Source organism: Ranitomeya variabilis, chromosome 3 (genome assembly GCF_051348905.1).
Source record: "Ranitomeya variabilis isolate aRanVar5 chromosome 3, aRanVar5.hap1, whole genome shotgun sequence".
In the NCBI taxonomy this organism is placed as follows: Eukaryota; Metazoa; Chordata; class Amphibia; order Anura; family Dendrobatidae; genus Ranitomeya; species Ranitomeya variabilis.
The window spans coordinates 123,670,823-123,695,549 of record NC_135234.1 but is presented as its reverse complement, the minus strand read 5'-3'; the positions used below and the strand labels follow the sequence as shown (position 1 = coordinate 123,695,549).

At 44.1% G+C, this 24,727-nt stretch overlaps 1 protein-coding gene across 4 annotated transcripts in view; it reads right to left on the bottom strand.

Moving 5' to 3' along the window:
* BCLAF3 (BCLAF1 and THRAP3 family member 3) overlaps positions 1–24,727 on the bottom strand; it is a 138,744-nt gene that overhangs the window by 16,849 nt on the left and 97,168 nt on the right. For all 4 annotated transcript variants that reach the window (XM_077294638.1, XM_077294637.1, XM_077294635.1 and 1 more), the window contains 2 exons: positions 24,553–24,668; positions 22,313–22,421 (listed from right to left, as the gene is read on the bottom strand). In XM_077294638.1, coding sequence (XP_077150753.1) covers positions 22,313–22,421; positions 24,553–24,668 — 225 coding nt within the window. The remainder of the gene's footprint in view (positions 1–22,312; positions 22,422–24,552; positions 24,669–24,727) is intronic.

Genomic DNA, 24,727 nt, shown 5'->3' with positions numbered 1-24,727 from the left:
AAATCTGAGAAAAATATAATTTGCATAATAATTTGGAACATGGTGTAGAAGAAAGGGAAAAAGTGGGGAATGTGGTCTGGAGGCCGTGCTCTAGGTAACTGTGTTATTTTATGCAGAGACGAGTCCTGGATGGAAGAAGTGACGGCAGTCTGTGCTGGATGAAAATTAAAAGCAAAGATGAAGGACTTCAGCTAGAGACGTCACTAGTGAGTCAGTGTATTACCTGTACACTGACACTATACACTGTATACTATATACAAAGCTCCTGTGTATAATGTCACTGGCAGTGGTGATCACTGTATTACCTGTACACTGACACCTTATACAGATCTCCTGTGTATAATGTCACCAGTGATCACTGTAGTATCTTTACACTGACCATAAATACAGAGTTCCTGTATACAATGGCACTTAGTATTGTGCTTTTTTAAAATTAATGATCAGTATTGTAGTATACAAGTAGTAAAAGGTGTACACTCCCTGACAGAAGTAATGTCGTTTATCCATGTTATGTCAATAAAAGCTTATAACCTGATGTTAAATTCATCCATTGGTTGTATAAATTATTCTTTTGAAAGCTGAAACCTTCCAAAATGTGGTTTAGGTTAAGAAAATAAATTGACATCAATGCAGAAATATTGATCAGTTAATGGACACAGAATGGTCAGATTTTAGCAAGACAAAAGTTTTGTCGCCTGGCCATATAATGCACCCAATCCTAGTTTACATCCTCACCTGTGCTCAGTAAATGATCGGTTATTTAGTGTGTGTGTGTGTGTGTGTGTACAAAAAGAAACCCAGCACCCCAGACCTTCACTTTAACTGCAACTTAAGCTCTGACAACATGCCAAAAATCCACCCTGCGACCAAAGCCTGGATTATCAAGAGGCTGAAGACCAGATCCACTGCAGAGGTGGCGGGCACCTTTAATGTGTCTCAGCGTCAAGTACAAAGAATTAAAAAAAAGATTTGAAGAGACTGGAGATGTGTTTGACTAGCCCAGGTCCGGCAGACCCCGAAAGACAACAGGAGGAATGTCTGTTGGTTAGAAAATCCAAAGCAAGCCCCTCTTCCACAGCAGCAGAGCTCCAACAGGTCTGGTCACCTCAAGTCCCTGTGTCAACTAGAACAGTTTGTAGGATTCTGTCTCAAAATGGCCTCCATGGTCGAATCAGTGCCCAGAAGCCAGTACTAAACAAAAGGCAAATAAAAAACCGTGTGGCATTTGCAAACTCTCACAGCTTGCTAAATAGATGGACACTGGAAAAGTGGCAAAAGGTGGATTTCTCTTCAGTTGAATTATACCACAGCTGCCACAAACACTGCAGGAGACCTACTGGAGCCCGTATGGATCCAAAATACACCCAGAAGACAGATAAATTTGGTGGTGGAAAGATCATGGTCTGGGGTTACATTCAGTATGGGGGTGTGCGAAACATTTGCAAGGTGGAAGGCAATATCAATAGCCTAAAATATCAAGAAGTATTAGCTACCTCTTATATTCCAAATCATAAAAGAGGTTATTCTGCAGCAGGATGGTGCTCCATCTCATACATCCATCTCTACAACAAAGTTCCTCCAGGCAAAAAAGATCAAGGTGCTCAAGGACTGGCCAGCCCAGTCACCAGACATGAACATCATTGAGCATGTTTGGGGCAGGATGAAAGAGGAAGCTTGGAAGACAAAACCAAAGAATCTAGAGGAGCACCACAACTTCATTCACCAATGTTATGCAAAATATATTTGTATTTTAAGTTAATTATTTGTCTGTGGGCAACAAAAATTTTGTCTTGCCAAAATCTGACCACTCTGTGTCCATTAACTGATCAATATTTCTGCTTTAATAACAATTTATTTTCTTAACCTAAACCACATTTTGGAGGCTTTCAGCTTTCAAAAGAATAACTTATACAACCAATGGATGAATTTAACGTCAGGTTATAAGCTTTTATTTACATAACATGAATAAGAGACATAACTTGTGTCAGGGAGTGTATGGTGGCATCATTGGTCTTTGTATAGAGTGTAGTTTCATGTAGAGGTAATGGTGATATTATAATATTATGTATTCTCTGTGTAGTGGTGATAGTACTAGGCACTGTGTAGCTGTATTGTTGTGTGTATGTTTGTAAGTAAGCTCCGTTATGGCACCATATCTAAGCAGTAAGCTTGGTGTTATGCTGTAAGAATCAGGCTGCACTCAGATGTCATCCGAGTGCAGTCCTATTGTGAGTGTGACGATTCAAAGAGGGAAAACGGAAAGTGGACCCTCTAGACCGCGACGACGAACCCCTCACAGACGAGCTGACCAGATAGACCGCCCCCTATACAGGGAGAGTTAGGGGCAGGCCCGTGAGGGACTATCGACACGGAAGCTGGAGGACCAGGATGGGAGAAGACCAAGAAGAGGCGGAGATAGTAGGACCACAGGATAGGCGAGTACTGCAGAGACACAGGACTGGTGGGTAAACTGCAGCAGTGCAGGGACTGGCGGAGGAACTGAAAGAACGCAGAGGCTAGCAGGATACAAGAAAGACCGGATAAACCCAAAGACAGAGGGAAAACGAACTTCACAGAGACTAAGAGCGGCCAGGAACACCTGAAGGAACAAATGATAACCAGGCACAGAGGGACGGCAGGAAGCAGTTTAAATACCTAAAGGCAGGGTAGCACTTCCAGGTAGCAGACCTCCAGAACCATAGAGAGGACAATAAGGAGGACCGACTTCCGGGTACTAGTCCTCCAGGACCATAGAGGAGACGAAGAGGAGCGCCGACAGAAGATCAGAAGTGCACACCCGCAGCACTGAACCTGGTATGTGCGCGCGCATGAGAAGCAGAGGCCGGGAGCGAGCGAGGAGGCGGCAGCAGTGGTATGATACTTGGTTCTGGTACTCTATCAATGTAGTAATCTAGATTATGGTACTGTATGTATGTCGTAATCTCAATTCTGCTCCAGTTTCTATGTAGCAGACTTGGTTCCATGTAGTAGACGTATTAAGCTCGGTTCTGCTCCCTTATCTCTGTAGTAAGCTCGGTTCTGCTCCCATATCTCTGCAGTAAGCTCGGTTCTGCTCCCATATCTCTGTAGTAAGCTCGGTTCTGCTCCCTTATCTCTCTAGTAAGCTCGGTTCTGCTCTCTTATCTCTGTAGTATGCTAGGTTCTGCTCCCATATCTCTGTAGTAAGTTTGGTTCTGCTCCCATATCTCTGTAGTAAGCTCGATTCTGTTCCCATATCTCTGCAGTAAGCTCGGTTCTGCTCCCATTTCTCTGCACTAAGCTCGTTTCTGCTCCCATTTCTCTGCACTAAGCTCGGTTCTGCTCCCATTTCTCTGTAGCAAGCTTGGTTCTGCTCACATATCTTTGCAGTAAGCTCGGTTCTGCTCCCATATCTCTGTAGTAAGCTCGGTTCTGTTCCCCTATCTCTGTAGTAAGCTTGGTTCTGCTCCCTTATCTCTGTAGTAAGCTCGTTTCTGCTGCCATATCTCTGTAGTGAGCCCCGTTCTGCTCCCATATCTCTGCAGTAAGCTCGGTTCTGCTCCCATATACTTGCAGTAAGCTCGGTTCTGCTCCCATATGTCTGTAGTAAGCTCGGTTCTGCTCTCATATCTTTGCAGTAGGCTCGGTTCGGCTCCCATATCTCTGAATCTAGTAAGTTCGGTTCTGCTCCCATATCTCTATAGTGAGCTCGGTTCTGCTCCCATATCTCTGTAGAAAGCTCTGTTCTGCTCACATATCTCTGTAGTCAGCTCCGTTCTGTTCCCATATCTCTGGAGTAAGCTCGATTCTGCTCCTACAGCTTTGCAGCAAGCTCCGTTCAGTTCCCATATCTGTGTACCAGCCTGTTTTTAAAGCCTGTTATCTCTGCTACTTTAATGCAGTGGCCAGATATAAGCAGGGAAAAGGAGGGCCACCGCAACTCGAGGGCCACTGCCTTGTGATTGCCCCCCAGGCTGAAAATTGCCAGCCAGCCCCTGCCCTCACTCCTCTCATTTTCCCCCTCACTCCTCTCTCATTCCCACCTCACATCTGTCATTTTCCGATCACTCCACTATTTTCCCTCACTCCTCTCATTTTGCACTCACACCTCATTTTCCCCTCAGTATATACATGTTTGTCATCTCCCTTATATATAGTATACACCTGTATGTCATCTCCTGTATTTAGTATATACCTGGATGTCATCTCCCCTGTATATAGTATATATCTGTATGTCATCTTCCCTGTAAATAGTATATACCTGCTGTATGTCATCTCCTCCTGTATACTGTATATACCTATGTGTCATCTCCTCCTGTATATAGTATATACCTATATGTCATCTCTTCTGTATATAGAATATACCTGTATGTCATGTCCTCCTATATATAGTATAAACCTGTATGTCATCTCCCCTGTATATAGTATACTAGACTGTGGCCCGATTCTAATGCATCGGGTATTCTAGAATATGCATGTCCCTGTAGTATATGGACAATGATGATTCCAGAATTCGCGGCAGACTGTGCCCGTCGCTGATTGGTCGAGGCAACCTTTATGACATCATCGTCGCCATGGCAACCATTATGACATCTACGTCGATACTGTGCCCGTCGCTGATTGGTCGAGGCGAATTTGCGGCAGACTGTGCCCATCGCGGATTGGTCGAGGCAACCTTTATGACATCATCGTCGCCATGCTGTGCCCGTCACTGATTGGTCGAGGCCTGGCGGCCTCGACCAATCAGAGACGCGGGATTTCCAGGACAGACAGACAGACAGAAAAACCCTTAGACAATCTATATATATAACTAGATTGTGGCCCGATTCTAACGCATCGGGTATTCTAGAATATGCATGTCCCCGTAGTATATGGACAATGATGATTCCAGAATTCGCGGCAGACTGTGCCCGTCGCTGATTGGTCAAGGCAACCTTTATGACATCATCGTTAACAAGCTCCTGCGGCGGTAAGAACAACATGGTCCGTAAAATAGAAATCCAACTAAAGTAGTGCACCAAGAGAAACCAAGAATATACAAATGTAGAATTTTATTGTATAAATAACATAAAAAATACATACAAAATACAAGGGATGTGACAGGGGAATAGCCAGACCGTGAGGAGACACAGGGAGACCAGGCATTAGCAGGCACACATAGTGCAAATATAATGACGTTACTCCATAGTGTGTAAAGTGATTAATCAAGTAAACGAACCCATAATGTATGACTCCCCCGGAAGAAGGCTTGAGCGCCGAAACGCGCGTAGGGGACAGTGGGCTTCACAGGGGCTCCAGGCACGGTCAGGTAAATACGATTATTGTTTTACTTCAAACTCTGATATTCTCCTGGTTGTGGGCTCAGAGGTGGTTTACAGCCCCCCTGTTGCTTGTGTGCTTGTTCCAAGGTGTGTGCCTACATTATGGGTTCGTTTACTTGATTAATCACTTTACACACTATGGAGTAACGTCATTATATTTGCACTATGTGTGCCTGCTAATGCCTGGTCTCCCTACGGTCTGGCTATTCCCCTGTCACATCCCTTGTATTTTGTATGTATTTTTTGTGTTATTTATACAATAAAATTCTACATTTTTATATTCTTGGTTTCTCTTGGTGCACTATTTTAGATGGATTTCTATTATCATTGCACTGAACCTTTTTGGTACTTTGGCTCCACATCGGTACGTTGGGTGTGTATGTGGATTTTGACCTAGGTCATAGGCTTAATGGTCCGTAAAATGTATACACATATAAGGCACAAGTATGCACAGATACACTTTATTAGATACTAGATTGTGGCCCGATTCTAATGCATCGGGTATTCTAGAATATGCATGTCCCCGTAGTATATGGACAATGATGATTCCGACTGTGCCCGTCGCTGATTGGTCGAGGCAACCTTTTTGACATCGTCGCCATGGCAACCATTATGACATCTACGTCGATACTGTGCCCGTCGCTGATTGGTCGAGGCCTGGCGGCCTCGACCAATCAGACGCGGGATTTCTACGTCGATACTGTGCCCGTTATATTATATATATAGATTGTCTAAGGGTTTTTCTGTCTGTCTGTCCCGTTTATTCATTCGCTGATTGGTCGAGGCCACCTGGGCCTCGACCAATCAGCGACGGGCACAGTATCGACGTAGAAATCCCATGTCTCTGATTGGTCGAGGGCGCCAGGCCTCGACCAATCAGCGATGGGCACAGCATGGCGACGATGATGTCATAATGGAAATCCCGCGTCTGATTGGTCGAGGCCGCCAGGCCTCGACCAATCAGCGACGGGCACAGTATCGACGTAGATGTCATAATGGTTGCCATGGCGACGAAGTCAAAAAGGTTGCCTCGACCAATCAGCGACGGGCACAGTCGGAATCATCATTGTCCATATACTACGGGGACATGCATATTCTAGAATACCCGATGCATTAGAATCGGGCCACAGTCTAGAGATATATATATATATATATTATATATTATACCTGTATGTCATCTCCTCCTGTGTATAGTATATACCTGTGTGTCATCTCCTCCTGTATTAGACCTCGTTCACACGTTATTTGGTCAGTATTTTTACCTCAGTATTTGTAAGCTAAATTGGCAGCCTGGTAAATCCCCAGCCAACAGGAAGCCCTCCCCCCTGGCAGTATATATTAGCTCACACATACACATAATAGACAGGTCATGTGACTGACAGCTGCCGTATTTCCTATATGGTGCATTTGTTGCTCTTGTAGTTTGTCTGCTTATTAATCAGATTTTTATTTTTGAAGGATAATACCAGACTTGTGTGTGTTTTTGGGCGAGTTTCATGTGTCAAGTTATGTGTGTTGAGTTGTGTGTGGCGACATGCGTGTACCAACTTTTTGTGTGTCGAGTTGCATGTGACAGGTTAGTGTAGCAAGTTGTGTGCAGCAAGTTTTGCGCATGGCGAGTTTTAGGGTATGTGCACACATGGAATGGTCCACTGCGTTTTTCCTGCAGATTTCTAGTGGATTTACAGCGGTTTTTGTGCGGATTCCACTGCGGTTTTACACCTGCGGTTTTCCATAATGGAGCAGGTGTAAAACCACTGCGGATTCCGCACAAAGAATTGACATGCTGCGGAATGTAAACCGCTGCGTTTCTGCGTGGTTTTTTCCGTAGCATGGCACAGCGTTTTCAGTTTCCCATAGGTTTACATAGTACTGTAAACTCATGGGGAAACTGCTGCGGATCCGCTGCCTTTTGTGTGGTGCATTTTGAGTATGTGCAAGTTTTGTGTGAGGCAACTTTTGCATGTGTTGCAACTTTTGTGCATGTGGTAATTTTTCTGCGTGTGCAAGTTTTGCGTGTGGCGAATTTTCCATGAGGTGAGTTTTGCACGTGTGGCGAGTTTTGCGCATGTGGCGAGTTTTGCGCGTGACGAGTTTTGAGCGGTGACTTTTGTGTTTCGACTTATGTGGCGAGGTTGGTGTATGTGTGGTGAAATGTGTGCTGAGGGTGGTATATGTGTTCAAGCACGTGGTAGTGAGTGGCGCATTTTGTGTGTGTTCATATCCCCGTGTGTGGTGAGTATCCCATGTCGGGGCCCCACCTTAGCAACTGTACGGTATATACTCTTTGGTGCCATCGCTCTCATTCTTTAAGTCCCCCTTATTCACATCTGGCAGCTGTCAATTTTCCTCCAACACTTTTCCTTTCACTTTTTCCCCATTATGTAGATCGGGGCAAAATTGTTTGGTGAATTGGAAAGCGCGGGGTTAAAATTTCGCCTCACAACATAGCCTATGATGCTCTTGGGTCAAGACGTGAGACTGTGCAAAATTTTGTGGCTGTAGCTGCAACGGTGCAGATGCCAATCCCGGACATACACACATACACACCAGGGTGGATTGATTTAAATCACGCCGATTTAAATCATGATTTAAATCACGATTTAAATCAAAAGATTTTTTTCTATTTAAATCGGATCGATTTAAATCATGATTTAAATCACTGATTTAAATCAAAAGGTTTTTTTTAATATAAATCACGATTAAAATGAGAAGTGAGAGCAGTGCGCATGTGCGCCCATAGTTACACGGACGAAACTAGGGGCAACGATCTAACGCCAGGGTGAGGGGGGGACCCCAAAGTAAGTAAAAATCTTTTTTGTTTTACTATATGGCAATAGGTAGGTGTTTAAAAGCAGCATGTCTTAATTGTATAAACTATTAATAGCCTCCACATTTTGTTCATACTGCCCCTTTAATTCCACACTTCTAGCTTGGTTTCACTTTTGGTTTAGTTTCTTTTTCCATTCAGTTGACATGCCCAAACTTGTTGGATAGTCAGCATCCTACAGAAACCTCTGGAAGAGCATGGCATTGTGAATGTTACACATATACAGCCTTTATTCTACTGAGTTAAACAACTCAGCTTTATCTCATGATGGAAGAACCTTTGGATGGTAAAATATTTTCCTCAAAAAGCAGTTTATTGAAAAAAATCCGATTTAAATCAAAAAAATCCGATTTAAATCAAAAAAATCCGATTTTTTTGATTTTTTTTAAAAAACATTGATTTTTATCCACCCTGATACACACACACACACACACACACAGTCATTCAGCTTTATATATTAGATACCATGAGTAAAGACACCTTAAACATTGCCGACAGTAATGTCTTTACTCTTAGAATTGCAATTATTTGAATTTTAATTATTTTTAGTGCCGGATTACAATCTTTCACTTTTTTTCTGATTTCTGCAGACTAATTCTTCCTCTCACTGTCTTTTGCGTGTTTGTCACAGAAATGTTTCCGATCCCCAAACAAATGTAGATATTAGACAAAGATAAAACACGTAATCACAAAATGCAGTTTTTAAATGAATGTTTTTAATATATTAAGAGAAAAAGAAATCCAGACCTACAGGGCCCTGTGTGAAAGAGAGATTGCCCCTAAACCTAATAAATGGTTGGGCCACCCTTAGAAGCAACAACTACAATCAAGCGTTTGTGATAACTGGCAATGAGTCTTTTACAACGCCCTGGACGAATTCTGACCCACTTTGCAGAATTGTTGTAATTCAGCCACATTGGTGAGTTTCCGAGCATGAACCACCTTTTTAAAGGTCATGACACAGCATCTCAACTGTATGAAAGTCAGGACTTTGACTAGTCCCTTCCGAAGTTTTAATTTTGTTTTTCTTAAGCCATTCAGATGTGGACTTGCTGGTGTGTTTTGGATCATTGTCCGGCTGCATAAGCCAAAAGAACTTCAGCTTAACCTCTTTCTGACATTAGACGTACTATCCCGTCGAGGTGGTATGGGCCCGTATGACCGACGGGTTAGTACGCCATCACCGATCAGCAGAACTCACGGGGGGAGCGCAGCCAAGTGCCAGCTGACTATCATAGCGGACATCCGGCACTATGTGTCACGGACCGCTCCTGGCACATTAACCCCCTGGAACACTGCGATCAAACATGATCGCAGCGTTCTGGCGGCATAGGGAAGCATCGCGCAGGGAGGGGGCTCCCTGCGTGCTTCCCTGAGACCCTCTGAGCAACGCGATGTGATCGCGTTGCTCAGAGGGTCTCCTACCTCCTCTTCCCTGCAGGCCCCGGATCCAAATTGGCTGCGGGGCTCCTTCCGGGTCCTGTAGGGAGGTGGCCTGCAAGCGCCTGCTCAGAGGAAGCGCCAGCAAGCCTCCTGCAGTGTCTGTCAGATCGCTGATCTGACACAGTGCATTGCAAAGTGTCAGATCAGCGATCTGACACTTTACCATGAGGTCCCACACTGGGACAAAGTAAAAAAAAAATATTTACATGTGTAAAAAAAAAAATCTAAATAAATAAAGAAAAATATATATATTGTTCCAATAAATACATTTCTAGATGTAAATAATAAAAAAAAAAACAATAAAAGTACACGTTTAGCATCCCCGCGTCCGTAACGACACGACCTATAACTGTCCAACTAGTTAACCCCTTCATTGAACACCGTAAAAAAACAAACAAAAAAAAAAAAACACTAGGCCAAAAACAACGCTTTATCATCATACCGCTGAACAAAAAGTGGAATAACATGCGATCTAAAGGACGAATATAAATAAACATGGTACCGCCGAAAACGTCATCTTGTCCTTCAAAAAACGAGCCGCCATACAGCGTCATTAGGAAAAAAATAAAAAAGTTATAGCCCTCAGAATAAAGCGATGCAAAAAAAATTATGTTTTCTATAAAATAGTTTTTATTGTATAACAGCGCCAAAACATAAAAAATGATATAAATAAGGTATCGCTGTAATCGTACTGACCAGAACAATAAAACTGCTTTATCAATTTTACCAAACGCGGAAGGGTATAAAACCCCCCCCCCCCCCCCCCAAAGAAATTGCTGTTTTTTGTTGATTCTGCCTAACAAAAATCGGAATAAAAAGCGATCAAAAAATGTCATGTGCCCGAAAATGATACCAATAAAAACGTCAACCCGGCCCGCAAAAAATGAGACCTCATATGACTATGTGAACCAATATGGAAAAATTATAGCTTTCAGAATGTGGTAACGCAAAAAATATTTTTTGCAACAAAAAGCGTCTTTTAGTGTGTGACAGCTGCCAAACATAAAAACCCGCTATAAATAGTAAATCAAACCCCCCATTATCACCGCCTTAGTTAGGGAAAAACAATAAAATAAAAAAATGTATTTATTTCCATTTTCCCATTAGAGTTAGGGTTGGGGCTAAAGTTAGGGCTTGGATTACGTTTACGGTTGGGTTAGGGGTGTGTCAGGATTAGGGGTATGGTTAGGGTTGGGATTAGGGTTGTGTTCGGGTTAGGGGTGTGGTTAGGATTAGGGGTGTGTTGGGATTAGGGGTGTGTTGGGATTAAGGGTTTGGTTAGGGTTGGGATTAGGCTTAGGGGTGCGTTGGGGTTAGGGTTGGAGTTAAAATTGGGAGGTTTCCACGGTTTAGGCACACCAGGGGCTCTGCAAACGCAACATAATGTCTGATCTCAATCCATACAATTCTGCGTTGAAAAAGTAAAACGGTGCTCCTTCCCTTCTGAGCTCTGCCGTGAACCCAAACAGTGGTTTACCCCCACATATGGGGCATCAGCGTACTCAGTACAAATTGGACAACTACTTTCGGGGTCCAATTTCTCCTGTTACCCATGGGAAAATACAAAACTGGGACTAAAAAAAATAATCACTTTTGTGGAAGAAAAAAAAAAGATTTTTTATTTTCACGGCTCTGCGTTATAAACTTTAGTGAAACACTTGGGGGTTTAAAGTGCTCACCGCACATCTAGATAATTTCCTTGGGGGGTCTAGTTTCCAATATGGGGTCATTTGTGGGGGGTTTCTACTGTTTATGTACATCAGTGGCTCTGCAAACGCAATGTGACGCCCGCAGACCATTCCATCAAAGTCTGCATTCCAAAACGCCACTTCTTCACTGCCGAGCTCTGCCATACGCCCAAACAGTAGTTTTCTCCCACATATGGGGTATCAGCATACTCAGGACAAATTGCACAACAACTTTTGAGGTCCAATTTCTCCAGATACCCATAGGGAAAATACAAAACTGGGGGCTTAAAGATCATTTTTGTGGAAAAAAAAAAAGATCTTTTAATTTTCACGGCTCTTCATTATAAACTTATGTGAAGCACTTGGGGGTTCAAAGTGCTCACAACACATCTAGATCAGTTCCTTAAGGGGTCTACTTTCCAAAATGGGGTCACTTTTGGGGGGTTTCCACTGTTTAGGCACATCAGGGGCTCTCCAAACGAGACATGGCGTCCCATCTCAATTCCATCTAATTTTGTATTGAAAAGTCAAATGGCGCTCCTTCCCTTCCGAACTCTGCCATGCGCCCAAACAGTGGTTTACCCCCACATGTGGGGTATCGGCGTACTCAGGACAAATTGTACAACAACTTTTGGGGTCTAATTTCTCCTGTTACCCTTGGCAAATTAAAACAAATTGGATCAGAAGTAAAATTTTTGTGAAAAAAGTTAAATGTTCATTTGTTTTTTAACCCCTTCATGACCCAGCCTATTTTGGCCTTAATGACCTTGCCGTTTTTTGCAATTCTGACCAGTGTCCCTTTATGAGGTAATAACTCAGGAACGCTTCAACGGATCCTAGCGATTCTGAGATTGTTTTTTCGTGACATATTGGGCTTCATGTTAGTGGTAAATTTAGGTCGATAATTTTTGAGTTTATTTGTGAAAAAAACGGAAATGTGGCAAAAAATTTGAAAATTTTGCAATTTTCACATTTTGAATTTTTATTCTGTTAAACCAGAGAGTTATGTGACACAAAATAGTTAATAAATAACGTTTCCCACATGTCTACTTTACATCAGCACAATTTTGGAAACAATTTTTTTTTTTGCTAGGAAGTTATAAGGGTTAAAATTTGACCAGTGATTTCTCATTTTTACAACAAAATTTACAAAACCATTTTTTTTAGGGACCACCTCACATTTGAAGTCATTTTGAGGGTTCTATATGGCTGAAAATACCCAAAAGTGACACCATTCTAAAAACTGCACCCCTCAAGGTGCTCAAAACCACATTCAAGAAGTTTATTAACCCTTCAGGTGTTTCACAGCAGCAGAAGCAACATGGAAGTAAAAAATGAACATTTAACTTTTTAGTCACAAAAATTATCTTTTAGCAACAATTTTTTTATTTTCCCAAGGGTAAAAGGAGAAACTGGACCACGGACGTTGTTGTCCAATTTGTCCTGAGTACGCTGATACCTCATATGTGGGGGTAAACCACTGTTTGGGCGCACGGCAGGGCTCGGAAGGGAAGGAGCGCCATTTGACTTTTTTAATGAAAAATTGGCTCCAATCTTTAGCGGACACCATGTCGCGTTTGGAGAGCCCCCGTGTGCCTAAACATTGGAGCTCCCCCACAAGTGACCACATTTTGGAAACTAGACCCCCCAAGGAACTTATCTAGAAGCATAGTGAGCACTTTAAACCCCCAGGTGCTTCACAAATTGATCCGTAAAAATGAAAAAGTACTTTTTTTTCACAAAAAAATTATTTTAGCCTCAATTTTTTCATTTTCACATGGGCAACAGGATAAAATGGATCCTAAATTTTGTTGGGCAATTTCTCCTGAGTACACCAATACCTCACATGTGGGGGTAAACCACTGTTTGGGCACATGGTAAGGCTCGGAAGGGAAGGAGCGCCATTTGACTTTTTGAATGGAAAATTATCTCCATCGTTAGCGGACACCATGTCGCGTTTGGAAAGCTCCTGTGTGCCTAAACATTGGAGCTCCTCCACAAGTGACCCCATTTTGGAAACTAGACCCCCCAAGGAACTCATCCAGAGGCATAGTGAGCACTTTAAACCCCCAGGTGCTTCACAAATTGATCCGCAAAAATGAAAAAGTACTTTTTTTTCACACAAAATTTCTTTTAGCCTCAATTCTTTCATTTTCACATGGGCAACAGGATAAAATGGATCCTAAAATTTGTTGGGCAATTTCTCCTGAGTATGCCGATACCTCATATGTGGGGGTAAACCACTGTTTGGGTGCACGGCAAGGCTCGGAAGGGGAGGCGTGCCATTTGACTTTTTGAATGGAAAATTAGCTCCAATCGTTAGCGGACACCATGTCGCGTTTGGAGAGCCCCTGTGTGCCTAAACATTGGAGCTCCCCTACAAGTGACCCCATTTTGGAAACTAGACCCCCCAAGAAACTTATCTAGATGCATAGTGAGCACTTATAACCCCCAGGTGCTTCACAGAAGTTTATAACGCAGAGCCGTGAAAATAAAAAAATAATTTTTCTTTCCTCAAAAATGATTTTTAGCCCAGAATTTTTTATTTTCCCAAGGGTAATAGGAGAAATTGGACCCCAAATGTTTTTGTCCAGTTTGTTCTGAGTACGATGATACCCCATATGTGGGGGTAAACCACTGTTTGGGCGCACGGCAGGGCTCGGAAGGGAAGGCACGCCATTTGGCTTTTTGAATGGAAAATTAGCTCCAATCATTAGCGGACACCATGTCGCGTTTGGAGAGCCCCTGTGTGCCTAAACATTGGAGCTCCCGCACAAGTGACCCCATTTTGGAAACTAGACCTCCCAAGGAACTAATCTAGATGTGTGGTGAGCACTTTGAACCCCCAAGTGCTTCACAGAAGTTTATAACGCAGAGCCATGAAAATAAAAAATAATTTTTCTTTTCTCAAAAATGATTTTTTAGCCCACAATTTTTTATTTTCCCAAGGGTAACAGGAGAAATTGGACCCCAAAAGTTGTTGTCCAGTTTCTCCTGAGTACGCCGATACCCCATATGTGGGGGTAAACCACTGTTTTGGCACACGTCAGGGTTCGGAAGGGAAGTAGTGACGTTTTGAAATGCAGACTTTGATGGAATGCTCTGCGGGCGTCAGGTTGCGTTTGCAGAGCCCCTGATATGCCTAAACAGTAGAAACCCCCCACAAGTGACCCCATTTTGGAAACTAGACCCCCCAAGGAACTTATCTAGATGTGTGGTGAGCACGTTCAACCCCCAAGTGCTTCACAGAAGTTTACAACGCAGAGCCGTGAAAATAAAAAATCATTTTTCTTTCCTCAAAAAAGATGTTTTAGCAAGCAATTTTTTATTTTCACAAGGGTAACAGGAGAATTTGGACCCCAATATTTGTTGCCCAGTTTGTTGTGAGTACGCTGATACCCCATATGTGGGGGTAAACCACTGTTTTGGCACACGTCGGGGTTCGGAAGGGAAGTAGTGACGTTTTGAAATGCAGACTTTGATGGAATGCTCTGCGGGCGTCAGGTTGCGTTTGCAGAGCCCCTGATATGCCTAAACAGTAGAAACCCCCCACAAGTGACCCCATTTTGGAAACTAGACCCCCCAAGGAACTTATCTAGATGTGTGGTGAGCACGTTCAACCCCCAAGTGCTTCACAGAAGTTTACAACGCAGAGCCGTGAAAATAAAAAATCATTTTTCTTTCCTCAAAAAAGATGTTTTAGCAAGCAATTTTTTATTTTCACAAGGGTAACAGGAGAATTTGGACCCCAATATTTGTTGCCCAGTTTGTTGTGAGTACGCTGATACCCCATATGTGGGGGTAAACCACTGTTTGGGCACACGTCAGGGCTCGGAAGGGAAGTAGTGACATTTGAAATGCAGACTTTGATGGAATGGTCTGCGGGCGTCACATTGCATTTGCAGAGCCCCTGATGTACCTAAACAGTAGAAACACCCCACAAGTGACCCCATTTTGGAAACTAGACCCCCGAAGGAACTTATCTAGATGTGTGGTGAGCACTTTCAACCCCCAAGTGCTTCACAGAAGTTTATAACGCAGAGCCGTGAAAATAAAAAAATAATTGTTCTTTCCTCAAATTATGTTTTAGCAAGTAATTTTTTATTTTTGCAAGGGTAACAGGAGAAATTAGACCCCAGCAGTTGTTGCCCAGTTTGTCCTGAGTACGCTGGTACCCCAAATGTGGGGGTAAACCACTGTTTGGGCGCACGTCGGGGCTTGGAAGGGCGGGAGCACCATTTGACTTTTTGAACGCAAGATTGGCTGGAATCAATGGTGGCGCCATGTTGCGTTTGGAGACCCCTGATGTGCCTAAACAGTGGAAACCCCTCAATTCTAACTTCAACACTAACCCCAACACACCCCTAATCCTAATCCCAACTGTAGCCATAACCCTAATCACAACCTTAACCCCAACACACCCCTAACCACAACCCTAACCGCAACACACCCGTAACCCTAATTCCAACCCTAATCCTAACCCTAATCCCAACCGTAACCCTAATCCCAACCCTAACCACAACTGTAACCCCAACACACCCCTAACCCTATCCGTAACCCTAACCACAAGCCTAATCTTAACCCTATTTCAAACCCTAGCCCTAATTCCAACCCTAACTCTAATTCCAACCCTAACCCTAAGGCTATGTGCCCACGTTGCGGATTCGTGTGAGATTTTTCATGATTTTTGAAAAATCTGCAGGTAAAAGGCACTGCGTTTTACCTGCGGATTTACAGCAGATTTCCAGTGTTTTTTTGTGCAGATTTCACCTGCGGATTCCTATTGAGGAACAGGTGTAAAACGCTGCGGAATCCGCACAAAGAATTGACATGCTGCGGAAAATACAACGCAGCGTTTCTGCACGGAATTTTCCGCACCATGGGCACAGCGGATTTGGTTTTCCTTAGGTGTACATGGTACTGTAAACCTGATGGAAAACTGCTTCGAATTCGCAGCGGCCAATCCGCTGCGGATCCGCGGCCAATCCGCTGCCAATCCGCTGCGGATCCGCGGCCAATCCGCTGCGGATCCGCTGCGGATCCGCAGCCGATTCGCTGCGGATCCGCTGCCAATCCGCTGCGGATCCGCTGCCGATCCGCTGCGGATCCGCTGCCGATCCGCTGCGGATCCGCGGCCGATCCGCTGTGGATCCGCTGCGGATCCGCTGCCAATCCGCTGCGGATCCGCTGCCAATCCGCTGCGGATCCGCTGCCGATCCGCGGCGGATCCGCGGCGGATCCGCTGCCGATCCGCTGCGGATCCGCGGCCGATCCGCTGCCGATCCGCGGCCGATCCGCTCTGTGTGCACATGCCATAACCCTACCCCTAACCCTACCCGTAACCCTAACCCTACCCCTAACCCTACCCCTAGTTCTAACCCTAGTTCTAACCCTAACCCTAGTGGAAAAAGAAAAAAAAATATTTTCTTTATTTTATTATTGTCCCTACCTATGGGGGTGATAAAGGGGGGGGTTTATTTATTATTTTTTTATTTTGATCGCTGTGATAGAACCTACCACAGCGATCAAAATGTACCTCTAATGAATCTGCCGGCCGGCGGGCGCACTGAGCATGCGCCCGCCATTTTGGAAGATGGCGGCGCCCATGATGGAGGCGGACGGGGACCGGGAGCCTCGGTAAGTATAAGGGGGGGGAGATCGGGGCACGGGGGGGGGCGTCGGAGCACGGGGGGGTGACATAGGAGCAGGGGGGGAGCGGGCAGGAGGACGGGGGAGCGGACAGCAGGACGGGGGAGCCGGCAGGCGGACGGAGGGGACCGGACCCTATAACGGAGCACTGGGGGGGCGATCGGTGGGGTGGGGGGGGGGTCACATTAGTGTTTCCAGCCATGGCCGATGATATTGCAGCATCGGCCATGGCTGGATTGTAATATTTCACCAGTTTTTTAGGTGAAATATTACAAATCGCTCTGATTGGCAGTTTCACTTTCAACAGCCAATCAGAGCGATCGTAGCCACGGGGGGGTGAAGCCACCCCCCCTGGGCTGAAGTACCACTCCCCCTCTCCCTGCAGATCGGGTAAAATAGGAGTTAACCCCTTCACCCGATCTGCAGGGACGCGATCATTCCATGACGCCACATAGGCGTCATGGGTCGGATTGGCACGGGTTTTCATGACGCCTATGTGGCGTCATGGGTCGGGAAGGGGTTAAACATTCCAAAAATTCCTGTGAAACACCTGAAGGGTTAATAAACTTCTTGAATGTGGTTTTGAGCACCTCGAGGGGTGCAGTTTTTAGAATGGTGTCACACTTGGGTATTTTCTATCATATAGACCCCTCAAAGTGACTTCAAATGTGAGGTGGTCCCCGAAAAAAAATGGTGTTGTAAAAATGAGAAATTGCTGGTCAACTTTTAACCCTTATAACTCCCTAACAAAAAAAAATGTTGGTTCCAAAATTGTGCTGATGTAAAGTAGACATGTGGGAAATGTTACTTATTAAGTATTTTAGGTGACATATCTATGTGATTTTAGGGGATGAAAATTCAAATTTGGGAAATTTACGAAATTTTCAAAATTTTCGCCAAATTTCTTTTTTTTTCTTCACAAATAAACTCAAATAATGTCAAGGAAATTTTTACCACTAACATGAAGTACAATATGTCACGAGATAATGTCAGAATCATCAGGATCCGTTGAAACGTTCCAGAGTTATAACCTCATAAAGGGATAGTGGTCAGAATTGTAAAAATTGGCCCGGTCATTAACATGCAAACCACCCTTGGGGGTAAAGGGGTTAAGGTCACAAACAGATGGCAGGTCATTTTCTTTCAGGACTTTTTGGCAGACAGCAGAATTAATGGTTAAATTTACCACAGCAAGTCTTCCAGGTCCTGAAGCAGCAAAACAGCCCCAGACCAAGACACTACAACCACCATATTTGAGCGTTGGTATGATGTTCCTTTTCTGAAATGCACATTCCAAAAAGTTCAACTTTTGTCTTGTCCGTTCACAAGAGTAGTCTCCCAAAAGTCTTGGGGATCATCAACATGTTTTCTGGCAAAACTTTATATGCCCTTTGTGTTCTTATTGCTCAGCAGTGGTTTTCATCTTATAACTCTGCCACGCAGGCCATTTTTGACCAGATTCTTCCTTATGGTGGAGTCATGAACAATGACCATAACTGAGGCAAGTGAATCCTGGAGTTCTTTGGATGTCGTTGCGGGGTCTTTTCTGACCTCTTCGATGGGTTGTGGCTGCACTCTCTAGGGATAATTTTGGTTGGCATGCCACTCCTGGGAAGGTTAAACACTGTTGCATGTTTTTGCCTTCTGTGGATATTGGCTCTAATTGTGGTTTGCTGGAGTCCCAAAGCTTTAGAAATGGCTTTATAACCTTTTCCAGACTGATAGATCTCAATTACTTTGTTTCTCATGTGTTGCAGAATTTTTTTTTAATTGCGACATGGTGTCTAGCTTTAGAGGATATTTTGGACTACTTCACTGTGTCAGGCCAGTCTCACACGTCCAGATAATTCCGGTACCGGAAAAGTCGGTACCGGAGTTATCCGTGTCCGTGAGTCCGTGAGCTCACGTGGCACATCAGTGTGGCACACGTGCGGCAGCCGTGTGCCGACTGAGTACCACACGGACCGTGCAGGAGACAGCGCTACAGTAAGCGCTGTCCCCCCCAGCGTGTGGTGCTGAAGCCGCCATTCATTCCTTCTCCACAGCAGAAGGTGGAGCCGCAAATTCATCACTAATGAGCGGCACCACGTGACCACTCATACAGGACAAGCTGCGGCGCTGAGAGGAAGCATCGAGGGAGCTGGGTGAGTATTTTAATGCCAGTGGGCGGGCGCACAGGGGGTGGGAGGCGGCAGGTGATAAGGATCTTTATTTTAAACACAAAAATAATAAAAAAATTGATTTTTCATTCCTTCTCTCAAGCGAACGCTGCTGTGGAGAAGGAATGGCGGCTTCAGCACCACACGCTGGGGGGACAGCGCTTACTGTAGCGCCGTCTCCTGCACGGTCCGTGTGGTACTTAGTCGGCACACGGACAGCATCCGTGTGCGGTACGTGTTTACACGGACCCATTGACTTTAATGGGTCCGTGTGATCCGGGCGCTCCCACGAACACTGACATGTCTCCGTGTTTTTCAAAAGGACACACGGTCCGTGAAAACACGCTGACATGTGCAGAGACACATTTATTTTAATGTGTCTACGTGAGTCAGTGTGTCCGGTACGTGAGAAAACTGTCACCACATGTACCGGAGCCACTGACGTGTGAAACTGGCCTCAGGCAGGTCATATTTTAAGTAATTTCTTGATTGAGAGCAGGTGTGTCAGTAATCATCGGTGTGGCTAGGGAATATGAACTCTGCATCCCAAAGATGTGATAAACCACAGTTATGTTTTAAGAGAAGGGCCATGTAGGTTTGGATTTCTTTTTACCTTCACTTAAAAACTGCATTTTGTGATTACTTGTGTTATCTTTATGTAATATTTACATTTGCTTGGTTACCTAAAACATTTAAGTGTGACAAACATGAAAAAGAATAGGAAATCAGGAAGGGAGCAAAAACTTTCACACAACTGTATAATATATAATACTTTATACACTTGTGGCAATGGGGACTCAATGAAAAACCTAAATTCAGTGATTAAGAGGTGTCTCCCATTACAAACATTTGTGGAAAAATGGTTTATCATCACCAGGACATCACTGGTGTCAGGTCATGAAATTTCTTCAGTCCTAAATATCCCACAATCAACTGAGTGATATTATTGAAAAGGGGAGGAGCAAAAGCAACTTCACCACAAGCTGGAGACCATGAAAAGTTACATAGCAGGGTTGCCGAACGTTCAGCACATAGTGGAAAAACAACACCAATATTCAGTCACCACTCAATAACTGCAGAGTCCAATCCTCCTCAGGTATTTTTAGTATAAAGTATGCACAAGGAGCGTGTAAACCTTACATCACCAAGAACAATGCCAAGCATTGGATGAAGTGATGTAAAGCTGCCACCACTGGACTCTGGAGCAGTGAATGAACTAGAATACTCCACAGCAGCCACCACACAATGTATGAAGATGCGGCATTCTGCTCCGTATACTGCTTACGTCTTGCTGCAGCAGGAGCAGTCACCACTTCAGTGACTGGGGTATTGGACCTCCACTGATCTCATTTTGATTACCTATACTACGTGTAGGTTATCAATATGCAAGTCCCAGACAAGCCCTTGAAGTGTTAAAAACAAAGACAAAAAACCTGCTGTGACTCATGAAGGCGGGTGGCAGCTTAATTTTATTTCTCCTGCAGACTAAAACCAGTGATGAATTTCTCCATCATAAAAAAGCGGCACAGAATAGGAAAGTGTGAGTTGGTTTGGTGTCAGTGAGGGCTACTTAACATTTATGCGGGATGAAAGGCAAAATGTATCTGGGTGTAGTTATTAAACAATCAGATCTCACCAAGATGACATCCAAAGTCAACGTGCTGAGACCTGAAGAGTGAAATGAACATTTCCGGCATTAATTAGCAATCCTTCATTAACCCAATGTATAAACAAAGAACTCCCTTGTTTTAGGCTATAAACATTACATAAAGTGTATAAAAAAAACATAGGTGATCTAATGCAATCCTCCATGGGGCAGACAAAGATGACACAAAACGCAGAGGAAAACAAGGTTTACTGGCAAATAAACGGACTGAAATAAAAAACTGGAGGCCAGTCCAGAGAGAACACAACTTTCTGCACCTCAATGTCGGAAGGGTGGGCTGTGTCTGATGCAACTCTGGTGCCCAGAGACCAGGCACTGTTATTAGTGGGGTACATAGCAGTGCCCACCACATTAGGGTGGATACATTAAGAAGCAGTAAAGGGTGAGGGGAACTTTTCCCATGTGGACAACCCCTCTGGTGTTTAGGTGATCTCTGTTCGCCCAACAGTCTAATGTGTATGGGGGCGCCGGCCGACTGATGGTCGAGAGAGATGTTGATGGCGCATGTACATTTCAATTGCATTGTTTCCCCAAAGATAACCCACCAGCCAACATGTCAGTTGGCGGCTTTCTCATAGAGAACACAGGAGTCCTCGGCTCATCGAGTGCCCCGAGAGTCGGCTGACATTGCTGCCGGCCAAACAATCAGCTGAAGCATCCTTTTTCTGACAGTCATCTAATGTGTACGGCCAAACTAAAGCCCCCTACACATTAAACTAATATGTATGAAGGCTTTAGATTGACAGAGCAGAATTTCAGCAGCTAAACCACCTTTAGAAGCTAGTTCCAATCAGGTGACTGGAATGGCACGTCATCAGAGACACATAATAATAATCATGTGCCGTTCCACCAATCACAGGTCTAAATGGCCCAATAACCGAAGAACGGATTATGGCTTCCTGTCCCAATGCGGACCACTGGGGTAGCCTGAACCAAGGGGGTTTGAAGTGATGATTACACTTCAGTTTACCATTTTAAAAACATTTAATGGGTTTTATTTTTTGTTACATGTTGGACAATCCCTTTAACATTATTGCATGTTTATCGCGAGGGTATTTTACCCAATTCCTCCATAAACATGCAGGTTCTTATCTGCCAGGAATCATCTCTATAAGAAAAGGGCAACTGTCAGACAAGTCTGGGGCCACTTATCTTCCAGGTCCAAAGAATAAAATAAGTTGACATGCCTTCATGCAACCCTTCTTTGGCCTGACAGAAGGACTTCAGGCGTCTAAGGACATCTAAAGTTTTCAGAATGTAAGTCAAGGCTCAAAAGAGAGGAGTTGACTTTTATATGGACATTAAGAATCTGTATTACTGGGGTCACTGTGATGGTAAAGATGGACGTGCACAACCAACTTAATAAAAAAGAACCTTATTTACAGATCCTGGTGTAAGCACTTCTCAGAAGGCAAATCAAAGAAAACTGTGTGCAGACATTGGGTCAGCAAATGCCAGCGATTCCAGCTCTGAATGCGGCAGAATTGGGAGTGCATGCAGCTCAGAAGGCAAAATATTACGATCCAGACAAAAATGCAACGTTAAATATTACAGAGAATGCATAAAATCCCACTTACCGGAGGCCGGCCTGTCGACCTTCGGAAAGGCGCTGTGCCCCCTCTTGACATCTTTTCATATTCTCTCGTTTCATTATTATGCGGTTTGTAATAGCTGTCTGGAGCTTTACTTAAAAGTAGTAAAAAAAGAAAAAAAAATTATTCAGTACATGTCACTATACAAAAATGATTTCTGTGGTGGGGGACCCATAGGTTGAACCCCCTGTGATCATTTAAGGGTTCTCTTTGGGGTGTGAAAACGTTCGGCAAGCAGTGCAGCCTGCCAGGGTGGGATTTGCTTGCCGGTCGTCACGTGACGGCATGTTATTCACACACTTTTTTCGACTGAGTGAAGCAGATAAGTAGCTACTCAGCATGTGATCACGAGTATACAAATGAGAATACTTGAGGCCACGTGATGACTGCTCAAATCAGATTGCTTTCCCTAGGGTGCAGTAACCCTTTAATGATCACTGGAAGTTCGACCTCTGGGTCCCCGACAACAGAAATCGTTCATATATAACATATTCTAGACATCTGCCATTATTCTATGACTATGGGGAAATTACCGTATATACTCGAGTATAAGCCGAGATTTTCAGCCCAAAAAAATGAACTGAAAGTGCCCCTCTCGGTTTATACTCGAATCATGGTCGGCGGGGGGGTCAGCAGGTGAAGGGGAGCGACGATGGTCACATACTCACCTGCTCCTGGCGCGGTCCCTGCGTGTCCCATGGTCTCCGGCGCCTTCTTCCTCTGTTCAGCGGTCACGTGTTACCGCTCATTAAAGTAATGAATATGGACTCCACTCCCATAGGGGTAGAGCCGCATATTCATTACTGTAATGAGCAGTACCAGTGACCGCTGACAGAGGAAGAAGCTGCCGCACCCGTAGACCATCTGTCCGGGAGAAGCTGCCAGGGACCGTGCTGGGAGCAGGTGAGTATTTCATATTCACCTGTCCCTCGTTCCAGCGTCGGCGCCGCTCCGTCTTGCGCGTCCTCTGCAGTGACTGTTCAGGTCAGAGGGCGCAATGACGTATTAGTGTGTGCGCCGCCCTCTGCCTGAACAGTCAGTGAGGAGAGACGGGATGCTGAGGAGCAGCGACAAGAGGCGAGTATGTCATTTTTTTTTATTGCAGCAGGAGCAGCATTATATGTGGCACATTGCTATATGGAGCATCTATGGGGCCATAATGAACTGTATGGAGCATTATATGGGGCACATTGTTATATGGAGCATCTATGGGGCCATAATGAACTGTATGGAGCATTATATGGGGCACATTGTTATATGGAGCATCTATGGGGCCATAATGAACTGCATGGGGCATTACATGTGGCACATTGTTATATGGAGAATCTTATGGGGCCATCATGAACTGTATGGAGCATTATATGGGGTTCCTGATTCAATATGGATATTCAAAAACACTTAACCTACTGATGTCTCAATTAATTTTACTTTTATTGGTATCTATTTTAATTTTTGAAATTTACCAGTAGCTGCTGCATTTCCCACCCTAGGCTTATACTCGAGTCATTAAGTTTTCCCAGTTTTTAGTGGCAAAATTAGGGGGGTCGGCTTATACTCGGGTCCGCTTATACTCGAGTGTATACGGTATACATAAGAACTAAAAATATATGATTCAATTTACCATTAGAAAAACTATTTATGTGTGGTTATTCAAGTCAAAACATCTCAAAATCTAGTCCTGATCTATATGTCTGGGTACATTACATCATGAGCGCTGTATAACCCTGGCCTCACCATGGATTAGCTGTTTTCTGCCTATGCACAGTGCACACACAGAGAGCTGCCAATCACAGGTGTGGGCGGCGTTACACTTAGCTCAGCATTCAGGGCTCTGGTAGACCTGCATCAAAGAAAACAGGGATTTTTTTTATAACGGCAGAAAGCAATAGAGTAAGTGAGAGGTTGCTGGAACTGGTGAGTGTCTTTACGTTACGCTGCTCTCAGGCCGGGTAGCACAAACCTGCTTACAGATTCCCTTTAACAAAAATATGTGTGGCCAAAAGTGACACAATAGAATGTGGTTTAGGCACTGCTAATGACTCTTGGCCTGCCACCGCAACTAAAAAAACACCTTGATATACTGTATGCCAAACTATGCCACCCACACAGACTATTAGTAAGATTAGCAACTTGATTGTTTTGTCATTTTTAATACAAGGTTTTCAATGGCTTCGAAAACATAAGATTGACTGTATGTGTAAGTGAAAAAGGAAGAAAAAGTTAACCTGTTATACAAGCTAACACTGGCATTGCCGTCCTCTTCACTGTGGAGTCTCTGCCTTCTTCTCCGCTCTATATCGTGACGCAAATCATTAGGATCTTCAATTACTCTGTGGCTTGTCTGGAAAACAAACAACTTAAGGTCATTCATTTTTCATGCTTTAAAATTTTACAAAAACC